This window comes from Tachyglossus aculeatus, chromosome 5 (assembly GCF_015852505.1).
Source record: "Tachyglossus aculeatus isolate mTacAcu1 chromosome 5, mTacAcu1.pri, whole genome shotgun sequence".
Taxonomy (NCBI): Eukaryota; Metazoa; Chordata; class Mammalia; order Monotremata; family Tachyglossidae; genus Tachyglossus; species Tachyglossus aculeatus.
Window position 1 is genome coordinate 78,567,124 of NC_052070.1, and position 24,714 is coordinate 78,591,837.

The window sequence follows — 24,714 nt, forward strand, 5'->3', positions numbered from 1 at the left end:
AATCCTCAGTTAAATCTTGCGTAGAGAAAAGAAAGATCACGCTGCAACACCCCTTGTTTTAGACACACCTACGGTTTTATTACAAAACCATTCTGTTGGCATTAGTTGGCTACAGTAATAGCAAGATATTGTCAGTGAGGCATGGTGGCTCTAAGGTAAGGCAAAAATTGTATTCCTTGCTTACAGAATCTAAATTTCAGTTGCTTTAAATATAAGTTACCTTCGGTCATTAGGGGGTTATTTTGGAATCTTAAACATATTGTTTTAGAAAGGAGTTGGGTAGTATGGGATGGGCTTAGGGCTTTAGAATTGAGATTGTAAATGTAGATTTACTTGTTAAGAAACAACTCCTTCATCCAGTACTTTTTAAAGGGACTATTATATCTCAAAGACAGCCAAATTAATTGCCTGCAGCTTGAGAAGCAGCAGTGCCAATATTTTATCACAATGCAAATTTTGCTATTAGTTCCTGTTAGAAGCAATACTGGTGCAATGCGTGTCTCTGTCACACCACGAAGGCAGAAGGGAATGACAACTCTAGTTTTAAACCACATACTTCCCTTCTCTGAGTCACTTTTCAAAGTAAAAACATCACAATGCAATCTTCTTGATCCTGTTATTGCTGTTGATTTGTTGGCGGGTTCCTCTCTGTGCTGTGTTTGCTCTGAAGGGATCTTCCAATATATCTCCAGTATTCCTTTCTTATAATGTCCTTTTCTTTAGCTAGAATTTCACATAACTAGAAACAAAGAAGAAAAAAACATTACATGAGGAAAGTGTTTCATTTAACTTACTGAACAATTGTGACTTTTTAGTATTTCTTTAACAAGGCCACTAAGGCCGTCTCTCTGCTTCTCTTCACATTGGGAGAGCTTTAATGTTGCACATTAAAATGTTCCACATTAAAATGTTCCCATACCATTAGGGGGGGGGAATCTGAGCTTGCTTAACAGTTTTTACTTTCCTTACATCCCTGGCCCATTGGTAGTAAAAGTATTGGGGTGTAGCCTGTTCCTCTTTTAATGGGGAAGGGAAAAAAAAAGAGGAGAACCAGACCCTTATGCTGTTAATTTGGAGGCTCGAATTCTGCCTTAAGCAAGGATCGGAACAAGTCTGCTAAAGGTGCTAAACAAGGTGCTAAATTTACCCACTTTAAAACAAGTTCCCTCTGATTTTATGGTGTCTCTTTCTCTAAGAGCTAATAAATGATTTAGTGCTACCAACCCTCAGGACTGGAAAGAAAAATGAGAAGGGGGAGAGAAAAAACAAAAACAAAAAAACAACCCAAAGCACCACTCTTCATTTATTACAGGGATTTAGAATTGTGGATCTGCTTTAAAACAGCCAATATATTCAATCCCATCAATTTCAGCTGGAAGGTTGTTGTTTTTCTTAACTCATGATAAATGTTTGAGAAGTACTCTTAGTTCTCTATCTCGATTGCTTGATTGATTGATCGAAGCTATAACTTTATATCAGTGGGAAATCAAAACCTAACTTTCCCACCAGGGCGAAGTGAGGCTTAATTAGCATTTGTGAAGCATTTTAAAACTGTCACACTCAAGGTATTAGAGCAATAAAAACCCCTTCCCCTTACCTCTAATGCTTTACTTAGTGTATCTTCCTTGTCCCCACACTGGTTTTCTAGCATGTCTTCATACAGATCCACAAGGAAGGCAATCAGGTAGGGAGAGCTGTGGCTTGGCTGTAACCCTAGCAACTGCTCCAACAGATTGGGATACTTGGAAAGGCCACGGTCCTGCAAAATCCTGCAGAAGAGAAAGTTTAGAATTGGGATGAAGAAGAGGAGGTCGAGTTTAGGCTTTGCTTAAAATTTAAGGCTACTGATAAGATCACCCACAAAATAGAGTACATGGGCACGTGAGGTTTGTTGGGTAGCTTTAAAGATGAGGCAGAAAGAATAAATTAGTTCTTGAGGAAAGAACAAATTAATAGGCACTGAGTCCTTCCCTACATCCTAAGCAGAGGGGCCAACTCCATGGCAGGGACAGAGACCCCTGCTCCTATGGTAATTTGCTTGAGGAAACACAGTGGCCAAGTAGTGGAAAGAGCCCAGGCCTGGGAGCCAAAGGAACTGGGTTCTAATCCTAACTCTGCCATTTGCCTGCTGTGTGACCTTGGACAAGTCATTTAACATTTTTGTGCCGCACTTTCCTCATCTTTTTGTAAAATGGAGATTAAATACCTGTTCTCTACCCCCCTTAAACTCTGAGCCCCATGCGGGGACAATGTCCAACCTGATTATCTTGTGCTTAGTCCAGTGCTTGGCACATAGTAAGCAATTAACGAATACCACAGTTATTATAACTATAGGTTTCTAGCAGAGGAGGAAACTTGGTGTCCGTACCTCTATAGGTTTCTGAGCTAGAATTCTGGCTTTGCTCCTCCTACATTTCCAACCAAACTTGACAGGTTTTGAGTAAGACCTGAAAGAGCTGAGTTTCCAAACAGAGCTAAAAAGACCCCAAACGGGTCTTTACTCTTCAAAGCCCATCTCCTACGCTTCCCCTTTAAAAGGCCTGCATCCTTTCCATTCCCGCCCTCAAAATAAAAAAGTTGGTACAGAAAAGTTGATTCTTTAAAAGTTGATCACAGAATTCCTCATCTTTCCATCCAAACTTTCCTCCCCATCTTTCCCATCACTGTAGATAACACCACTATCCTCTGTTTCACACCCCCATAATGGCGCTATCCCTGACTCATCTTTCATTCAACCCACATATTCAAGTGGTTGTGAAATCCTGTCAGTTTTCCCTTCCCAATATCACTAAAATCCACCCCATCCTCTCCATTCAAACTGCTACCACGCTGATCCAAGCAAATATTTCTCCTATCCCACCACAACTACTACACATCAGCTTCCTCGCTGAGTTCCCTGCCTCCTGTCTCTCCCCACTCCAGTCCAAACTTCACTCTGCTGGCCGGATCATTTTTCTAAGAGAAGTTCAGTCCACGTCTCCCCACTCCTCGAGACCCTGAGCGGTTGTCCATCCACCTTCAGAGCAAACAGAAATTCTTACCACTTGCTCTAAAGCTCACTCCCTCCTTGCTGATTTCCGACTACAACTCTACTTGCTTGCTTTGCTCCTCTTAACACCACTCTGCTCACTGTACCTCAATCTCACCAACCCCTTGCCCACATCCTCCCCCTTCAAATGACAGACCACCACTCTCTCTGCTTCAAAGTCTTATTAAAATCACATCATCTCCATGAGGCCTTCCCTGACCAAGCTCTCATTTCCCAGACTGAGCCCCCCAACCTTTCCTCTCCTCCTCCCCATTCCCCCGCCCTACCTCCTTCCCTTCCCCACAGCACCTGTATATATGTTTGTACAGATTTATTACTCTATTATACTTGTACATATTTACTATTCTATTTATTTTCTTAATGATGTGCATCTAGTTTTATTTCTATTTATTCTGATGACTTGACACCTGTCAACATGTTTTGTTTCGTTGTCTGCCTCCCCCTTCCAGACTGTGAGCCCACTTTTGGGTAGGGACTATCTCTATATATTGCCAACTTGTACTTCCCAAGCGCTTAGTACACACTAAGCACTCGATACATACGATTGAATGAATAAATGAATGAATGAATTTCCCCTACTCCCTCTCCCTTCTGAATCACCTATAAACTTGGATCTGTACCCTTTAAGCACTTGATAGTCACCCCAGTGTCAGCCCCAAAGCACTTATGTCTATATCCACAATTTATTTTAATGTCTGTCTCCCCCTCTAAACTGCAAGCACCAACCATCTGTGTTGTATTATACTCTCCCAAGTGTTTACTACAGTGCTCTGAACAAGGTAAGTACTCAATAAATACCACCAATTGATTAGAAGGTTCAAAAGATATTTTGAACTTCACCTTCAATTTCATCCTTCACTGTCTAATTCTAATAGTGCGATTTCCCTTCTTGTTGTCTAGAGTCAGGGTTAGCTAGCTAGCGGACTGAAAGTGAAAAGTATATGCTCCCAAAATATCCCGCCCATGGTATATTGCAGTTCTGGGTACACTTCCTCCCTCACTTTTGTTCCCTACTAACAATTCAGGGGGAGCTAGTGCAGGTTTGCAAATGATAAAAATAGTTTATAATGACAACCTACCAATCTCTTCACCACTACTACTGCAGAAATGTAAAGTTAACAGTTGAGAATTTAAAACGATTCCTTGTTTTCCCCTCTTGTCATGCAGATTATCACATTAAAATGGCAGAGTACACTAAATTTCATATAACGTTGGGTGTTCTTATGCGTAGGCTCGATTCTTAACGCTTGTTATAACTGCTCATTTTGGTTGAAATGTCATTAATCAATAATAATCAGTGGTATCATTGAGAACTTACTGCGTGGACAGCACTGTACTAAGCGCCTGGGAGAGTACTGTACAACAAAGTTGGTAGACACGTTCCCTGCCCATTAGGGAATGTTTGTGGAAAACACGAGCTCATTTGGTGTACAGAGTACACTGCTGTTAGAAAAAACAGTTTGTACTCCTTTATGCAACACCAGAATGGGTAAGAACTACAGCACAAGTTGTCTAAAAAGCTGAGTTTTACAAGAATACAACCTCCATATTATACGAAAACTAGGCATACCTGAAGGAAAGTCAATGTTAATATCAAAAGAATGCTAGAAAGACACACCCAAAAATAAATACAAGAGTATACATCCCTGTTTCTTGGGGACAGGGCTGAAAACTCTCAAAAGAGTCTATGATAAACAAAAACCCAGGTGAAGGGTCCAAAGCTGAGAACCCTTAAGAGTCAACTGTAATTTATCAGGCCCGGATTAAATTTGTGGGGCAACATCTAGGATATGTGTTCTGCCCAAAAGAGGAGCTCAATAGTTATTAATGATAATGGGTGAGCCAGGCCTTCTGTCTCTTCTCTGTCTAGCTGGTTATTTTGGGGGCATTTCATGACTTGCTAGCAATCTCACTAGAAGTAAGGGTGGGGATATAAAGGAGACGAAACAAGCCAAATCCGTTTTACTATTGGTAAAAGTTCTGGAAAAAAGTTTGGCTAGGAAAGAAACTGAAACAATTGCTAAAATGAGATTTTTATGCTCTACTCTTTCACCTATCTGTAATCTGTTTTGATGTCTATCTCCCCTTTGAGACTGTAAACTGGGATCGTGCCTACAAACTCTGTTATACTGTACTTCCCCAAGTGCACTTCTCCGCATACAGTAAGCAATCATTAAATACCATCGATTGATCGGGGGGGTCACTTATCATACTCTCCCTATTGCACTTTACGGTGGATCCCAAGAGTTAGCCTGACATTTATCAAAAATCGAACACCAGTATCCAAAGTGAGTTTGATATTTAAACATTTACGGGGTAAATCTGCAAAACCGTAAAATTAAAAAATGGCACAGGTGTAATTATCCTTACTAAACAGAAAATTGAAATCACCTCTCACCCCTCTCAAAGCCCTTATCAAAAATTCCCTACCCTTTTAAATAATTCCAAGCACTTTCATTATGTGGTGCTGTCTTTATCATTTCTAGAGTATATCTGAAAGGGAAAAAAAAAAACAGTGGTTAAGTATAATGTAAAAGTACATTACATTAGCACAGGGGGGATTAAAGCAGGTTGACCTACTTCCAAGATAGATTAGTGACTTCTCAGACTACTGTAATTCTGCCAAAAACTGGCCACAGTTAGACAGACTTCATTAATAACCATTTTGGTCATTTCATCCCTTATATACCTTTACTGTCACTCTGCTTTATAATCTACTATTTCCCCTACAGCACTCTGGATATGCTGCAAAATTCACCTTGGCTTAAGCATGTCTTTTTCCCCGCACTCTGAAATATTTTAACCGACTTTAGAGAAGTGATTAAAAACCATTTCAATTTAGCAAAAATAATGACAAATCTATTTAGCATAGATATGGGAGTACCTATTAGGACAGGATGACCTTTTTTCCCCCCAAATAGGTGAGAAACAACATTTAAATGAAATACTGAATTTACATAGGTACCCACAAAAATGTAATTCAAACTTTACTGGAACATTTTGAGGTACACTTTTACATGGCTATTTGATCATGTAGCTATATTTCTTTTTTACCATTTTAATCATGTTATTTTGATCAGTTTTTTGGATCCCTATGGGAAACTATATTTCAACTTAGTAGTCTTTCACTGAACACTATTTTAATGGAACCAAGTGTGTTAATCAGTATACAGCAGTATTTGTATACAAACAAGAGAAAAAACATGTTATGTAAGTCATACAAAAATTTTCACACAGGATTATGGCAAAGGCCTTCAAGAGGTTTTCTGAGGAATTGAGACTTTCTGCCAATCTTGCAATATTTTCAATAAAGATCTGTCTTTCTGAAGGTCTTAAATTTAATTTCCTTTCTTGCCTTGGAATTTGAGTGATCTGACTTAAAGCACTGATCCTAGATGATGAATCAAGAAATCTGGACAGGAAATATGGACAGTTTTTATTATATTAACCTAAGCCAGGTTTTTCTACTTGGGAACTATTGAATCCAAATTAGTTGCACACCTAAGTTCTTAAATTATAAGTACGAGCAAATTATGCTTTAAAAAGATGCATTTCATTTACAAACATTAAACTTTTTCATAACTTAAAATATTTCAAGTCTGATCTGATAGAAAACGAACAATTCACACAATTAAGGAAGGGTTGGTTAACCACCATTATGGATTCATTACAGAAATGTAAAAGGAAATTAAATGCTAAGTCGGAATGCCTTTGCTATCTTACAATATGTCAGTATGGCTAAGGATTTTAGACTACTTTGAAATTTTTTTTTCCTGCTCAGATTTTGGTCTGAAACCCTACATTAGCCAATGGCACATTGGCAATTATTACCAGCACATAATCTGTGCCAATAATGAATGGCAACATCTTTCTTGCACCTAGAAAGATCTACTTCCTTCGCTCATGACAGCAACTCAAGAATCAGAGGGACTACAAAAACAGGAGAAAACTGCAGTACTAACTGGACTTCTTTCTCCAGGACAGCAGGATCGTTGTAACCTGATGTATTAGAAATTACAAAGTGTCTTTGGTTCCAAACAGAATTATTTCTCACATCCTCTTTCAGAAGGTGGTCTACATACTCCAACTCATTATCCCAAAGCTTGAACTTCTAAAAGAGAAAATAAAAATTGTAGGTTTTTATGTGCACGTCAGAAGGTCGATAAAATCAACAGACTGTATACTCCCTAATGCAAGCGGCGTTAGTTTGGACCTGGTAAAAATACCATGCTTACTTTATTGACTTAAGAGAGCTGCAAAAAGTGCAGAGAAGGGCAACCAAAATGATCAGGGGATAGAGAAGCTTCCACATGAGGACTGCTTGAAAAGATGAGGATTTTTCAGGTAAGAAAGACTCAGGCTAAGAGGATACACACTAAATGAATCAATTACCAAGTGCTTACTGTGTGCAGAGCACTAAGTGCTTGGGAGAGCACAATACAACACAGTTGGTAGACACAACCCCTGCCTACATAAAATCCTAAGAAGTGTAGCCCAGGCATATAGAATTATTCATTAGTCACCAAGTCCCAGGATAATAATAATAATAATAATGGCATTTATTAAGTGCTTACTATGTGCAAGGCACTGTTCTAAGGATGAGGGACACTGTGAAGTTTGAAGTTGGTAGGTTCAAAACAAAAGGAAATGATTCTTCACTCAGTGGCTGGCAAACAAATAATTTTTTTATTCAAGGAAGTTGGAATATATCAGTAGGTCTAAGACGGGGTTTGAATTTGGTACTAAAGATGGATCACTGGAGGGGAAGTTCAGGATAAAATGGGAAAAGTTTGGGTTTTTAGAGGACACGGCAATAACCGACAGGATGTCAGAATGAACACTGGGCCAGATAATAAGAATGATAATAACTGTGGTGTTTGTTAAGCACTTACTGTATGTCAATAATAGTAATAATACTGACATTTGTTAGGCACTTACTAAGTGCCAGGCCCTGTATTAAGCACTGGGGTGGATACAAGCAAATTGGGTTGGACACAGCCTCTGTCCCAGGAAGGGCTCACAGTCTCAATCCCCATTGAAGAGGATGAGGTAACTGAGAACTGAGGCCCAGAGAAGTGAAGTGACGTGCCCGTGGTCACACAGCAGACAAGTGGTGGAGCTGGCATTAGATGCCATGCCCTTCTGATTCCCAGGCCTGGGCTCTATCCTCTATGCCATTCTGCTTCTCTGCACTGTTCTAAGCACTGGGGAAGACACAGGATAAGCAGGTCACACAGTCCTTGACCCAATCTAAGTAGGAGGGAGAACGGGGATTGAATCCCCATTTTACAGATGAGGTAACAGACAGAAGTTAAGTGACTTGCCCAAGGTCCCAGAGCAGGGACGCAGCAGAACTGGGATTAGAAACCAGGTCCTCTGATTCACAGGGCTGTGCTCTATACCTTAGGTCACGTCGCTCTTTCAGATGGACCAGATCTGGCTTAAAATGACATGTTATTATGCCATCTTTTGAGGCATTCTAATTCTAACCCTTTAAAAAGACATTACTAAATTACTCAAAATGGCAATTGCTAAATTATATTCAACCTCAAGAATATTGTAAGAAAAAACAAAACTTTTTTTCCAGAAGCAGCATTTCCTAGAAAGAATGCAAAAATGTCAGTCCTTTCAATGTACGAAACAATAAATAAATTCCCAGGGTGGAAGCTGCACCTATACACTCCCATTTATACTGAGCTTTGATTTTAACTCAAGGGTAGAAGTGAAATGCAATATAATCACTGGAAGGTAAACCTTTCTAAAACGATACCGGTATGTTAAATGTATGCAAAAACTACCCATTTTGTCCCCCTGTATACTTACCACATTTATACTACAAGTTCAAGGAAAAAACTATCACTAAAAACACGTCTAAAAATATATTTAGCACAAATGTTTCTTCAAAGGGACCCTTAGATATTAGAGTTATTCTTTTAGTCACTGACTGTATAGATTGCACAGACTGTAAAATTTAAATAACAGTCCAAGTTTAAGCTCACTGCAGCCAGAGAATGTCTACCAACTCAATTGTATTGTACTCTCCCAAGCACTTAGCACAGTGCTGTGCAGATGGTAAGCACTCAATACATTCCACTGATGGTAATAATAATAATACCTAGCATTACATGCAAAACAGCCAGATCATTCAGTTAACAGATATTCCCAAAACAGCACACTTCACATGTTAGTTGAATGAAAAATGATTAAAGTTCAGATTGCATCCGATCCGCTAATATTATACCCACACAAGTGCTTGGTGCAGGAAGTGGCACATAAGTGCTTAAAAGACACCACAATCATTACGAGCGTTAAAAAATGAGAAAAATCATCTAGTATCAGAGAAAACACTACCTGAATGACCCACTGTCGGTGCTGCCAGGCATGGTAATTCTTTGCATCCTGACTGAGAATGTCAGCAACAAACTCAAGTTCCTGAGAAGGATCATTCAGCCATTCCACCAGCACCCGCCTGTGATGCCTAAACCCAGAAGAGAAGGAGGTGTTTTATTTGAAAAGAACACAAAATACGCTCAAACAGTCCAACCATCTTTACCCTGGCTGCACCCTAGGAGAAGCAGTCTTTCCACATACGGTTATTTACAATTCTGTGTTATTCAACAAGTATGTGGTTGATCAAGTCCTTACTGTAGTTTTAAGGCTATGTAATACCACATGAAGTGCTTGCAAATACCCGGTAAATATCAGATAAGGTGTCTATAAGATGGGGTCAGAAAGGGATAGAGAAACAGCGTGGCCTAATAAAGCACAGGCCTGGCAGTCAGAACGATGTGGGTTCTAATCCCAGGTTTGTCACTTGTCTGCTGTGTGTGACCTTGGGCAAATCATTTCACTCCTCTGTGCCTCAGTTACTTCATCTGTAAAATGAGGATTAAGGCGGTGAGCCTCATGTGTCCAACCAGATCAAAAGATCCATATTGGCAGAGAGCGGTTCAGCTGTGGAGGGAAGTGGCTTAGAGAGTTCTAATCCCATGTTTGTCACTTGTCTGCTGTGTGTGACCTTGGGCGAGTCATTTCACTCCTCTGTGCCTCAGTTACTTCATCTGTAAAATGAGGATTAAGGCGGTGAGCCTCATGTGTCCACCCAGATCAGAATCAATCAATCAATCAATCGTATTTATTGAGCGCTTACTATGTGCAGAGCACTGTACTAAGCGCTTGGGAAGTACAAATTGGCAACACATAGAGACAGTCCCTACCCAACAGTGGGCTCACAGTCTAAAAGGGGGAGACAGACAACAGAACCAAACATACCAACAAAATAAAATAAATAGGATAGAAATGTACAAGTAAAATAAATAAATAAATAAATAAATAGAGTAATAAATATGTACAACCATATATACATATATACAGGTATATCAGAAGATCCATACTGGCAGAGAGTGGTTCAGCGGAGGAGGGAAGTGGCTTTGAGAGTCACTCTCCTTCCCTACATGCTGACGGTGACAATTTGGCCTCTGAACGCTTCCTAAACAAGTGATACTCTATTTGGCAGCTTGTTGAAAAACTTGTCTTTGTACAGCTCTGCAGAACACGCTAGGTTTGCGAGGTTCCAACCTGGACCATCCCCAGACTGCTGTCAGTCTGAGCCACTGAGGACACAGGTTTTTCCACAGACACATTAGCAGTTTACGGGAGGGCTTCCCTGACCAGGCCCTTATTCTTCCCATTCATCCTCTTTCCATTTTGCCTATGCACTTGGATCTCAAGAATTTAATATTCGTCCCCTACCCGCCCACCCCAGCCCTTAAGTACATATCCTCGCACTCTTCCATTCCCCCATCAGGAATTTATTTCAATGATGTCTGTCCCCTGACTAGACTGTGAACCCCTCGTGGCTACGGGATATGAGGCTCAGTGGAGAAGAGCACGGACTTCGGAGTCAGAGGTCATGGCTTCGAATCCCGGCTCTGCCACATGTCTGCTGTGTGACCTTGGGCAAGTCACTTAACTTCTCTGAGCCTCCGTTCCCTCATCTGTAAAATGGGGATTAAGACTGTGAGCCCCATGTGGGACAGCTTGATCACCTTGTATCCACCCCCAGCGCTTAGAACAGTGCTCTGCACCTAGTAAGCGCTTAACAAATGCCATCATTATTATTATTATTATTACGTCTACCAACTCTAGTGTAAGTTCTCTCCCAAGCACCTAGTATGGTGCTGGGCACACAGAGAGCACTCAATAAATACTACTGATTATGGTATTAATAATACTACTTATAATAATACTTATAGAACAGTGCTTTGCACATAGTAAGCGCTTAATAAATGCCATTATTATTATTATTATTATACTTTGGTATTAAGTGATGCCGGGGCACCTAGAGTGGGGCCTAGTTCTCTTGACAGCACGTCCAATTCCTCTTTAACCTTCAACTCAATTCCTTCACCCTGCTTCCTATCCATTCCCTTCGTTCTGTACATCAAATTTACATTCGGGTATTTTACTCCCACCACACACATCACACAAATACCTCTTGACCCTCTGCAGTTTCTTTCCTTCTACCTTCTGAGTCTTCGCTTCAAACATACATTTTGTACACAGATCACAGACGATCATAAATCCGCTGGGGTTTATTAAATAGTCATAAGATCTGGCAAGCTATTGTCAACTGCCACATACCCTTTAGTGTTTCAGAGCCATTCTACCTAATGTATATTGTGAGTGTACAAGGTCCCAAAGGAAAAATCTATTGCACTTTTGGAACATAATAAAAATCATGAAAAGCTTAATGTATGGGAAGCTTCTGGTGGAAAAAAAAATAAACCCCAAAACAAACCCATTTTGAGCTGCTGTCCCCAAGACTAGGGAGAATTAGGTACACAATCCAGAAGCTGTTTAAAATATCACTGTTTACTAGCAAGATCTTTCATGAAACCAAGAACACATGTGGTTTCCTCATCTCTATTGGAAGATAGCTAAAAACTAAAAAAAAACTATCACTATATTTCTTCAAGTGGAGTAGTTGGAAGTGGCGGGAAAATGTGGGTGATTTTTTTTCAAAAATCTAATAACTGAGCAACAACAGAAAAAGATTTCTAGTTTAATGTTTTGTTTCTCTCACTTTTCTTTTTGATTCGCTGACATATTTCTTTATTCGAGTCAATAAAAGAAAAACAGGCTTTCAAACCAACTGCTTGTGTGTATAAAAGTGAGCGACTGGAGAGAAAGTCTGCAAATGAGTTGTCACCCACCACATTAGAGGATGCTACAGATCTAGTTTACGCCCATAACAGTAACAAGGAAAAAAATTAAATTGTTCATTTTGTAACTGTTTTCTCAGCTGAAACTAGAATAGGGCTCTAGAGCTGTGTTTATATAACAAAAAATACCACTCTGCTTTGAAGCTTTAAGGAAGTTTCTACAGAACTTTTAAGTAAATATAATTTCATTGTTAAAAGTTGAATGAAACAAACCGGGACAGGAAAGACAATTAAGCTTTTGAAAATTGAAACACTATGGAGTCTAAAGAGTGCAAAAAAATGTATTTTTACCAAACTTGATAATTCTTGGGCTGCTCTTCAATGATGGCGGTAATATAGTTCATTTCCTCATTTAGATCCTTTTGCAGTGACTCTAAGAGGACTCTCCGGAAATGCCTAGTAACAACAGAAAATACAAGTTATAGATATTTCAATGTTTCAATACAGTTGGCCTAGAGTTATAAGCTTTTGATCTCAAACATTTTGGCGAGCTAAGACCAACACTATTTAAATGGCTTACCCATTTAATAATCTGTAAAATTTGTCCTAAACTTTAAGTTAAAATAAGAGAAAATTGACTTAAGCCTTAAAAACCTTACCTAATGTGGTTGTGTTGTAGTGTACCTTAAATGTTTATTTTAGAAAACAAATCAACCAGTTTTTCAAAGGCTTTTTTTTTTTTTTTTTACATGAGACCTCCTGGTGAGCAAGGATCATGTCTACTACCGATGTTGTAGTGTACTCCCCCAAGTGCTTAGTACAGTTCTCTGCACACAGTAAATGCTCAATAAATATCATTGATTGTTTGATTGAGACCAGCACAAAATATGCATTTCCCAACCTGCGAGTAGCGGAGGCTACCGTGATCGCTGTAAGATTTTTGTTTTATTTGTGCTTTTTTTCCTGTTTAAGGGGAAGGAGCTGTGTCTGTTTCACTTGCTTATTCATCCTTCAGATACATACTGGGAAGCAGAGAAGCCTAGTAGAAAAAGGCTGGGCTTTGGAGTCAGAGGACCTGGGTTCTAATTCAGCCTCTGCCACTTGCTGTGTGATCCTGGGCAAGTCAACTGCTCTGTACTTCAATTTCTTCAATTCTAAAATACGGATTCAACAATTGTTCTCTATCCTACTAGACTGTGAGTCCAAGTGGGACACGGACCGTGTCCAACCTGATCAACGTCTTCCCCAGCCCTAAAGCAGTGCTTGACGCATAGTAAGCGCTTAACATATACCATGATTACTAATTCTTACCCTGATGGTAAGTCCCACTATAAGTAGGCACAAAACATTGCTCCTGCAGATTCCATTACAACTAAAACGCCTTCCAGTGAATTACAAGGGGGTATTTTCTAGACCCTTCAGGAAAGAATGTTCATTAAAAAGTAGTACTATTTTATAACAGAACTCTTTACTAAATATTCTGTGTCATGGCTAACACCAACCTTCAATCAGTCAATGGTATTTATTGAGTGCTTACTACGTGCAGAGCACTGTACTAAGCGCTTGGGAGAGTACAATACAGCAGAATTAGCAGACACGTTCTCCGCCCGTAAGGAGCTCACAGCCTAGAACCTTCTGTAAGAGTTCATAAAAATGCCAAGACCCAGTAACGCCAGTGGCCTCAAGTCAATCAATCAATCAATCAATAGTATTTATTGAGTGCTTACTGTGTGCAGAGCACTGTACTAAGCGCTTGGGAGAGTACAATACAGCAGAATTAGCAAACACGTTCACCGCCTGTAAGGAGCTCACACTCTAGAACCTTCTGTAAAAGTTCATAAAAATGCCAAGACCCAGTAACGCCAGTGGCCTCAAGTCAATCAATCAATCAATTGTATTTACTGAGCGCTTACTGTGTGCAGAGCACTGTACTAAGCGCTTGGGAAGTACAAGTTGGCAACATATAGAGACAGTCCCTACCCAACAGTGGGCTCACAGTCTGGGAAGCTAAGAAAACTTCAGCCCTGGAAGGCAGCAGGTTGCACAACCTAGTTATTCACATTTTAACATTTTGAGAAGGGGAATGTCAGAAATACTGTTTGCTGTCTTCTCTTCTCATCTGGATCTATGCACTTTTGGAACACATCAGGTTCTGTGGGGGTTTAGGGGAAGCCCCAGTCTATAATCATCTTGGGGGAAGCGGGAGAGGAAAAGCCTGACTGGAACTGTTACTGCCTGTCCACAAGCTACCTGAGGCAGGAAAATGGTCTGCATCATCATCAATGGTATTTATTGAGCACTCACTGTGGGAAAGAGCACCACGCTGAGCACTTGGGAGTGTACAACAGAGTTGGTAGACACGTTCCCTGAACCCTGGGCGGTCTCAAGTTCCTGAACGCTCAGGGGCTCCGGCCAAAAAGTGCTCTGCACTCTCGACTTGAGTGGTGCTGGTGCGGGTGTGCGCTGTGCTGTGCGGCTTTCATTCAGAGACCGGTGTGTGTTGAGATTCAGTCACTGAACTCAGCGGTAAAGGGCAAGCAAGAACTGGCACCGGGGAAAATCAGGCACCACTTAAGTTGGGTCAATTTTACCCGAAGCCAAGCAAGAACCTCTAGACTGTAATCTCACCAGGGCAGGGAATCTGTCTCTTTATTGTTACACTGTAATAATAATAATAACTGGCATTTGTTAAGCGCTTACTATGTGCAAAGCACTGTTCTAAGCGCTGGGGAGGATACAGGGTGATCAGGTTGTCCCACGTGGGGCTCACAGTCTTAATCCCCATTTTCCAGATGAGGTAACTGAGGCACTTAACTGAGTTAAGTGACTTGCCCAAGATCACACAGAAGACATGTGGTGGAGTCGGGATACGAACCCGTGACCTCTGACTCCAATGCCCGGGCTCTTTCCACCGCGCCACGCTGCTTCTCTAAGGGCTTAGAGAAGCCCTTAGAAGAAGGGCTTACTCTCCCAAGGGCTTAGTACAATGTTCTGCACACAGTAAGTGCTCAGTAAATCTGATCAAATGACACAGTGAACTTTAAAACTGGTTAGGGAGTACAGTACATGTTAGAGGTACAAAAAGACAAACTCTGCTACTGAAAGATCAATCCGTATGTGCTAGCTAGTTGACAGAGAAAAATAATTAAATGGCTTACCACACAGTATAATTCGCGGCATTCAACTCAATGGCATCACCAGTTAATTTAAAAGCCCGTTCACTTCTTTCATCCAATTTCAGAACTGCTCGAAAATAATCATAAACATCCTTAACTGCGAAAAGAGTAGTTGAAACAAAAGCATTAGAAATGATCCGTGTAAAGTCAGTAACTCAAAACTTGCATTGCTTGTCACCACAGAGAAGCAGCATGGCTTAGTGGAAAGAACACTGGGAATCAGAGGGCCTGGCTTCTAACCCCTGCTCTGCCACTTGTCTGCTGTGTGACCTTGGGCAAGGTCATATTACCTAACTTCTCTGTGCCTCAGTTACCTCATCTGTAAAACAGGGATTATGACTCTGAGCCCCACATGAACTGTGTCCAACACGATTACTTTGGCTTTGGAGTCAGAGGTCATGGGTTCAAATCCCGGATCTGCCAACTGCCAGCTGTGTGACTTTGGGCAAGTCACTTAACTTCTCTGTGCCTCAGTTCCCTCATCTGGAAAATGAGGATTAAGACTGTGAGCCCCAGGTGGGACAACCTGATCACCTTGTATCCCCACAGCGCTTAGAACAGTGCTTTGCACATAGTAAGCGCTTAACAAGTACCATTATTATTATTATTATCATTACCTACCCCAGTGCTCAGTTCAGTGCCTAGAACATAGTAAGCGCTAAACAAATGCCATTTAAAAAATATTACATCAATGCTAAGTTGCTAATAAAAATAAAAGACAAGGTGTTCTCCTTTTCAAGTTACCAACAAAGACAGTGAAAGATTGGTGTTGTGGCTCTTTTCAGTAAAAAAGTTCCCTACTGCAATCAGCTGTCATCAGGTCAATTTTTCTTTTTTTTTTTTTAACTTGCCCACCTTCCACACCCAATTGGCCTTAAACACACACACACATATCCACACAAAACCAAACAAAGAATTTGCCCTTCCTGATTCTCTCCCCCTGACCTCATTTCCCAGGTCCACACATCTACCTTACCCTAATAGCAGGACTAATATAATACTTCCATTCCCTATGTGTACTCAGACTGGGAGCCCTCTGTGGGACAGGCACTGTATCTGACCTGATTAACTCAGGTGCTCAGAACATATTAAGTGCTTAACAAGTACCATAATTAATTATTAACATAGGATCAATAGTGAGAAGAAATACAGAAGAGGCAGGAAGAAGACTGATGTCCATTCCTCAATTTTTCTTTAATGGGAAAACAATCTGACACCAAAGGTGGCACATAAGAAAAACGGATAAATGGCAATTTTTTGGCTAAGTCTGAGTGAGTCTCACACCTCGCCATACGGTTCCACCCTCCAACTTACATTTGGCACTATAGATGATCTGGACCACGGGATTTGGCCCATCATTCTGGGGTACCGGCTCTATATCAGCCCATTCTGCTCTGCTCCTGTAAATACACATTTTTCTTTTCAGTGCTTGAAGACAGACACATAGATAAGAGAAAAAAAAAGACTATAGTATTAGTTTAATTAAAGAATGTCAGGGACTTTTCCACATTCACCTTCATTTCAACCGCATTACATTCCAAAATGAAACACTCTGCTCATCCTGACTACTCTCTTTAAATAAGAGGGTTATACAGTTATTGTTCTCAAGCTCAACTTAAATGAAAACTGCCATACCAGGACATTCCAAATTTAGAGTTTTAACAGAGGGATAGTATTTTTTGAGGCCAGATGCATACTACAAAAGCCACTAAAAAATGCAGTACAATAAGATTACCACCAATCTTGCCTCAATTCAAAATCCTTGTTTGCAGAATCTAGTCTGCTAATTTATATACCGTGTTTCTTATTCCAAAAGATAATTCACTAGGACTTTTCTTGCCTTAATTTAAAATCATTGCTTTCGGGTTCTAGTCTGCTAATGCATATACTGTGTTTCTTATTCCAAAAGATAATTCACTAGGACTTTTCTTGCCTCAATGTAAAATCATTGTTTTCGGATTCTAGTCTGCTAATGCATATACTGTGTTTCTTATTCCAAATGATAATTCACTAGGACTTTTCTTGCCTTAATTTAAAATCATTGTTTTCAGATTCTAGTCTGCTAACGCACATACTGTGTTTCTTATTCCAAATGATAATTCACTAGGACTTTTCTTGCCTTAATTTAAAATCACTGTCTTCAGATTCTAGTCTGCTAATGCATATACTGTGCTTCTTATTCCAAATGATAATTCACTAGGGCTTTTAAAAATCAGAATGATAGAAAATTGACTCACTACATATTGTGCACGTGCAAACACACATACGTAGCCACCCACTGGATGAAGGTTACTTGAGGACAAGGGGGTGTGGATGACTGGATCTTCAGGGTCCACTAACTTTGACCTTGCTTTGGGTTTGTGTGAATCAGGGGCCCCATGTACAGAGGTTTTCCCTCATTCCCATCCAATGATCACCTGAAATCTTTCTACGCTCAGCCAATATTGGTGATGTTATCAGACACCCCCCCATCCCCCATGAATCCTGAAACTGTCCCCTGAGCATAAGGAATGTGAGAAAGTGGAGGATGCAATGACAGGGATAAAGCAGATATGAAATGTGGGGGAAAATCATGTGATAAACTCTCTTAAAAGGATACTGAGGAAGAGGAGCACTTCCTCAAGTAGGGGAAATTTAAAGTGCATAGGTGATTTGGCGTACAGAATTCTAATGTGTGATATGTTTTGGATTAAGGGAAGTGCTAAGTAGGTAATCTGCCTCTTTTATTGAATGATGTTCACTAACATCTACAAATTTCTACTGATATGCAAGCTTCTAATACGCTTATTTAGCTGTGCTCTAGGAGGAACTGACTTAACTTTGCCCTAGAGTTAGTTCAGACTGGCTATTTATGCAAAATAGGATCCAGGGGCTCTGCTTTCAATTCTTGAAGGGAAGCCTTAGCTTTTAAAAGGTCACTAACTTTCTCTATAATAAAACGGTATCAGAGACCTAATTTATCCTTTTTTTCCGGAATAGTTTTAACCTGACTGTTTAGGGGTTGCGATTCAGAAGACACTTGTGAAGCAGTGTGGCCTAGCGGACACAGCACAGGCCTCGGAGTCAGGAGGTCCTGGGTTCTAATCCTGGCTCCACAACTAGTCTGCTGTGTGACCTCAGGCAAGTCACTTAACTTCTCTGTGCCTCAGTTACCTCATCTGTAAAATGGGGATTAAGGCGGTGAGCCACATGTGGAATATGGCCTGTGTCCAACCTGATTATCCTGTATCTACCACAGTGCTTAGTGCAGTGCCTGCATATAGTAAGCGCTTAACAAATACCATAAAAAAATGACTGAAAAGGCACTGTCTATATATCAATCAATCAATCGTATTTATTGAGCGCTTACTATGTGCAGAGCACTGTACTAAGCGCTTGGGAAGTACAAATTGGCAACACATAGAGACAGTCCCTACCCAACAGTGGGCTCACAGTCTAAAAGGGGGAGACAGAGAACAGAACCAAACATACCAACAAAATAAAATAAATAGGATAGAAATGTACAAGCAAAATAAATAAATAAATAAATAAATAAATAGGGTAATAAATATGTACAACCATATATACATATGTACAGGTGCTGTGGGGAAGGGAAGGAGGTAAGATGGGGGGGATGGAGAGGGGGAATAAATATATAAATATATAAAGGTACAGTCTAAAATTTGGACTGTAAGTTCGTTGTGGGAAGGGAACATGTCTACTATTATACTGTACTCTCCCAAGTGCTTTAGTACAGTGTTCTGCACACAGTATAGGCTCAATGGATACAATTGACTGATCTACCTATGGACTCCTCCCAGCCCAGATAGCCAAATCAGTCAATAAAAGCACCATATAAAAAAAAACTTTAAAGACTATGTTCTAGAACTCAGCAAACCAATGCCTAGGCACATAAATCCCAGTTGCATTATCCAACAGATTTGTATTTGCAGCATCCCAGGTGATCAAATCCAGAGATTAGCAGAAAGGTAAGACACTCAAATCCAGGTATTAGAATTATATTGATAGTCCATATAGTCAATCTCCATTAAATGATACTGGGGTACTGATGAAAGTCCACTCCTTGAGGAAAAAAAAAAGCAATCTAATTGAGGAAATTGGGTGCCCAGGTTAGCCTGCCAGCTGTGGCAGGGATACGGGCAAGTAGATGGTGGTAATGATAATAATCAATCCTATTTATTGAGCATTTACTGTGTGCAGAGCACTGTACTAAGCGCTTGGGAGAGTACAGTATAACAACATAACAGAAACATTCTCTGACCACATGGAGCTTAGTCTACTTGTAACATCTGTTGCATACTTACTGTGCATTAAGTACTGGACTAAATACTAGGAGAGATGTGAGAATCAGGTCACCCAGAGTCCGTGTCCCATCTGGGGCTTCCAGTCCAATCAGGAGGGAGAGCTGGTATTTAATCCCCATTATATAGATGAGGAGACTGAGGCACTGATAAATTAAGCCCCCACAATATGGGAGAAAACACAGTGGAAGGAGACCTTGTGCGTCTGTGGAACTTCATGGCCTAAGAGCGGGGTGGGGGGGACCTCGACCATCCATTGCACTTATCAATCAATCAATCAATCAATCGTATTTATTGAGCAGCGTTTACTGTGTGCAGAGCACTGTACTAAGCGCTTGGGAAGTACAAGTTGGCAACATATAGAGACAGTCCCTACCCAACAGTGGGTTCACAGTCTAGAAGGGGGAGACAGAGAACAAAACCAAACATATCAACAAAATAAAATAAATAGAATAGATATGTACAAGTAGAATAGAGTAATAAACATGTACAAACACATATAATAATAATAATAATAATGGCATTTATTAAGCACTTACTATGTGCAAAGCACTGTTCTAAGCGCTGGGGAGGTTACAAGGTGATCAGGTTGTCCCACGGTGGGCTCCCAGTCTTAATCCCCATTTGACAGATGAGGTAACTGAGGCACAGAGAAGTGAAGTGACTTGCCCAAAGTCACACAGCTGACAAATGGCAGAGCCGGGATTTGAACCCATAGACCTCTGACTCCAAAGCCCTTGCTATTTCCACTGAGCCACGCTGCCTCTCTCTATACACATATATACAGGTGCTGTGGGGAAGGGAAGGAGGTAAGACGGGGGATATATATATATATATATATATATATATATCTGCAATTTATTTATTTGTATTGATGTCTGTCTCCCCCCTCTAGGCTAAACACTCATTGTGGGCAAGGAATGTGTCTGCTTATTGTTGTATTATAATCGCCCAAGCACTCAGTACAGTGCTCTGCCCACATTAAGTGCTCAATAAATACGACAATGAATGAACGACCATCCGCTGGTGGGTGGCACTGCCTGGCCTTCCCTGTTCTCCCACCTCCCCTCTATCCCAATTCTGCCTCCTGCCAGGTCAACCTGACATCTTTGACCGTGCATCTTGACTTCTCTCCTACCTCTAACCAGGAGTTGTAAAAAAGATAAAATTTAAAAAAAGCTGCCTAAAGCTCCCACAGCAAGGTCTCATTCTCAATTCTGTTCTGAACACCCCCAATCCAGGGGGAAACCCCCCCGGGCACCAGCCATCCACCCCGGAAAGGGAACCATCCTGTGGCTTGGTGGAAAAAGCACCAACCTGGTAGAAGACCAGGGTTCGAATCCTACCGCCGCAGCTGTTTGACCTTGGGCAACTCATCTGACTTTGTACATCAGTTTTCTCCCCTGCAAAATGGGGGTTCGATACCCGTTCTCCCCCACCCTCGAACAGGGAGCCCCATGTGGGCCAGGGATTGAGTCCAACCCACTGATCTCGTATCCACCGCAGCGCTTAGTGCGGTGCCGGCACACAGTAATCGTTTAAATACTATTATTATTATCACCCCTCCACCCTGTTAGCTGGTTCATTCATTCAACAGTATTATTGAGCGCTTACTATGTGCAGAGCACTGTACTTAGAGCTTGGAAAGTACAATTCAGCAACAGAGAGAGACAATCCCTGCCCACAAACGGCTCACAGTCTAGAACGGGGGAGACAGGCATTAAAAAAGTAAACAGGCATCATTCATTCATTCAGTCGTATTTATTGAGCGCTTACTGTGTGCAGAGCACTGTACTAGGCGCTTGGGAAGTACAAGTTGGCAACATATAGAGACGGTCATTCATTCATTCAATCGTATTTACTGAGCGCTTACTGTGTGCAGAGCAGTGTACTAGGCGCTTGGGGAGTACAAGTTGGCAACATATAGAGACGGTCATTCATTCATTCATTCAATCACATTTATTGAGCGCTTACTGTGGGCAGAGCACTGTACTAGGTGCTTGGGAAGTACAAGTTGGCAACATATAGAGACGGCCCCTACCCAACAGCGGGCTCACAGTCTAGAAGGGGGAGACTGACAACAGAACAAAACGTATTAACAAAATAAAATAAATAGAATAGATATGTACAAGTAAAATAAATAAATAGAGTAATAAATACGTACAAACATATATAGAGGTGGTGTGGGGAGGGGAAGGAGGCAAGTCAGGGGGGATGGGAAGGGGGAGGAGGGGGAGAGGAAGAAGGGGAATCCCCCCCCCCCGGGGGAGACACAACAAAACATACTAACAAAATAAAATAAATAGAATAAATATGTACAAGTAAAATAAATAAAGAGTAATAAATACGTACAAACATATACACAGGTGGTGTGGGGAGGAGAAGGAGGTAAGGCAGGGGGGATGGGGAGGGGTAGGAGGGGGAGAGAAAGGAGGGGGAGTCTCCCCCCGCCCCGGGGGAGACAGACAACAGAACAAAACATATTGACAAAACAAAATAAATAGAATAAATATGTACAAGTAAAATAGAGTAATAATTACGTACAAACATATATACAGGTGGTGTGGGGAGGGGAAGGATGTAAGGCGGAGGGGGAGTCTCCCCCCCGCGGGAGACAAACAGTAGAATAAAACATATTAACAAAATAAAATAAATAGAATAAATATGTACAAGTAAAATGAATAGAGTAATAAATACGTACAAACATATATACATATATACAGGTGCTGTGGGGAGGGGAAGGAGGTAAGGGGGGGAGGAGGGGGAGAGGAAGGAGGGAGAGTCTCCCCCCCTGGGGGAGACAGGCAACAGAATAAAACATATTAACACAATAAAATAAATAGAATACGTACAAGTAAAATAAATGAATAGGGCAATAAATCTGTACAAACATATACAGGTGGTGTGGGGAGGGGAAGGAGGTAAGGCGGAGGGGGAGGAGGGGGAGAGGAAGGAGGGGGAGACAGACAACAGAATAAAACATATTAACACAAAATAAATAGAATAAATATGTACAAGTAAAATGAATAAATAAGGTAATGAATCAGTACAAACATATATACAGGTGCTGTGGGGAGGGGAAGGACGTAAGGCGGAGGGGGAGAGGAAGGAGGGGGAGACAGACAACAGAATAAAACATATTAACACAATAAAATAAATAGAATAAATATGTACAAGTAAAATGAATAAATAGGGTAATGAATATGTACAAACCTATACAGGTGGTGTGGGGAGGGGAAGGAGGTAAGGCGGAGGGGGAGGAGGGGGAGAGGAAGGAGGGGGAGACAGACAACAGAATAAAACATATTAACACAATAAAATAAATAGAATAAATATGTACAAGTCAAATAAATGAATAGGGGAATAAATGTGTACAAACATATATATATATATATACCCGGCTGGCTGGCTGGCTGGCTGAGGGTGGGCGGAGCGGAGGAGGGCTTGGCCCGGCCTGAGGGGCCCCGAGCCAGGACCGGCCCACAGCAGCCGCCTGCAGCCGGTCGGGGCCGGTTTGGGCCGGTCTGTGTGTGTGTGTGTGTGTGTGTGTGTGTGTGTGTGTGTGTGTGTGAGGGGAGGGAGGCTGTACCTGTACGGCACGTCGGGGGGGCCGGGGTGTGTGTGTGTGTGTGTGTGTGTGTGAGGGGGGCGCGGCCATACCTGTACGGCACGTGGGGGGGGGCCGTGTGTGTGTGTGTGTGTGTGTGTGTGTGTGTGTGTGTGTGACGGGGGGGCGGCTGTACCTGTACGGCACGTAGGTGGGCGAATGGAGGCGCATCATTCCGTAGTCCATGGGGAAGCCCTCCGCTTCTCCCAGCTCGGCCTCTTGTTCGCCCAACGCTTCCTCTTCCTCTTCTTCTTCCTCCTCCTCCTCCTCATGGTGGCGGCGGTCGGGCAGCGGGGGCCCGGCGGCGGCCGCCATGCCTCCTCGCCTCAGCCCGGGACGACGAGGACGACGAGCCCCTTCCCCTTCCCCGGCGGCCACGCCCCCCGCGGGCCATAGAGTCGGCCCGCCGCGCTCCGGCCTAGAGCGCCCTCCCCCACCCTCGGCACGGCGGGAAGACGGGAGGAAGCCGCGCGCGCGCGCGCCTCGGCCCGCCCGCGCAGCCGCACTTGGCTCCTCCGCCCGCCCGCGCAGCCGCAGTTGGCTCCTCCGCCTGCCCCTCCTCTTTTCATTCATTCATTCAATCGTACGTATTGAGCGCTTAGAACGGTGATTTGCACATAGCAAGCGCTTAATAAATTCCATTATTATTATTATTCTTATTTTATTAACAAAATGAAATACATAGAATAAATATTCATTCAATCGTATTTATTGAGCGCTTAGAACGGTGCTTTGCCCATAGTAAGCGCTTAATAATGCCATTATTATTATTATATTAACCAAATAAAATACATAGAATAAAGTCATTCAGTCGTCTTTATTGAGCGCTTAGAACAGTGCTTTGCACATAGTAAGCGCTTAATAAATGCCATTATTATTATTATATTAACAAAATAAAATACATAGAATAGTCATTCAATCGTATTTATTGAGCGCTTAGAACAGTGCTTTGCACATAGTAAGCGCTTAATAAATGCCATTATTATTATATTAACAAAATAAAATACATAGAATAGTCATTCAATCGTATTTATTGAGCGCTTAGAACGGTGCTTTGCACATAGTAAGCGCTTAATAAATGCCATTATTATTATTATATTAACAAAATAAAATACATAGAATAAATAGTCATTCAATCGTATTTATTGAGCGCTTAGAACGGTGCTTTGCCCATAGTAAGCGCTTAATAAATGCCATTATTATTATTATATTAACAAAATAAAATACATGGAATATTCATTCAATCGTATTGATTGAGCGCTTAGAACAGTGCTTTGCACATAGTAAGCGCTTAATAAATGCCATTATTATTCTTATTATCATATTAACCAAATAAAATACATAGAATAAACATTCACTCAATCGTATTTATTGAGCGCTTAGAACGGTGCTTTGCCCATAGTAAGCGCTTAATAAA

At 41.4% G+C, this 24,714-nt stretch overlaps 1 protein-coding gene across 1 annotated transcript; it reads right to left on the bottom strand.

Moving 5' to 3' along the window:
• Positions 1 to 56: 56 nt before the first annotated feature.
• On the bottom strand, positions 57 to 23,645 carry FNTA (farnesyltransferase, CAAX box, alpha). The gene is made up of 9 exons (XM_038746447.1): positions 23,434 to 23,645; positions 16,704 to 16,789; positions 15,372 to 15,486; positions 12,565 to 12,669; positions 9,401 to 9,527; positions 7,012 to 7,160; positions 5,480 to 5,542; positions 1,598 to 1,769; positions 57 to 739 (listed from the first exon to the last, which is right to left on the bottom strand). The coding sequence occupies exons 1-9, from the start codon at positions 23,610 to 23,612 to the stop codon at positions 617 to 619; spliced, it is 1,119 nt and encodes a 372-aa protein (XP_038602375.1). The 5' UTR covers positions 23,613 to 23,645; the 3' UTR covers positions 57 to 616.
• Positions 23,646 to 24,714: the final 1,069 nt, after the last annotated feature.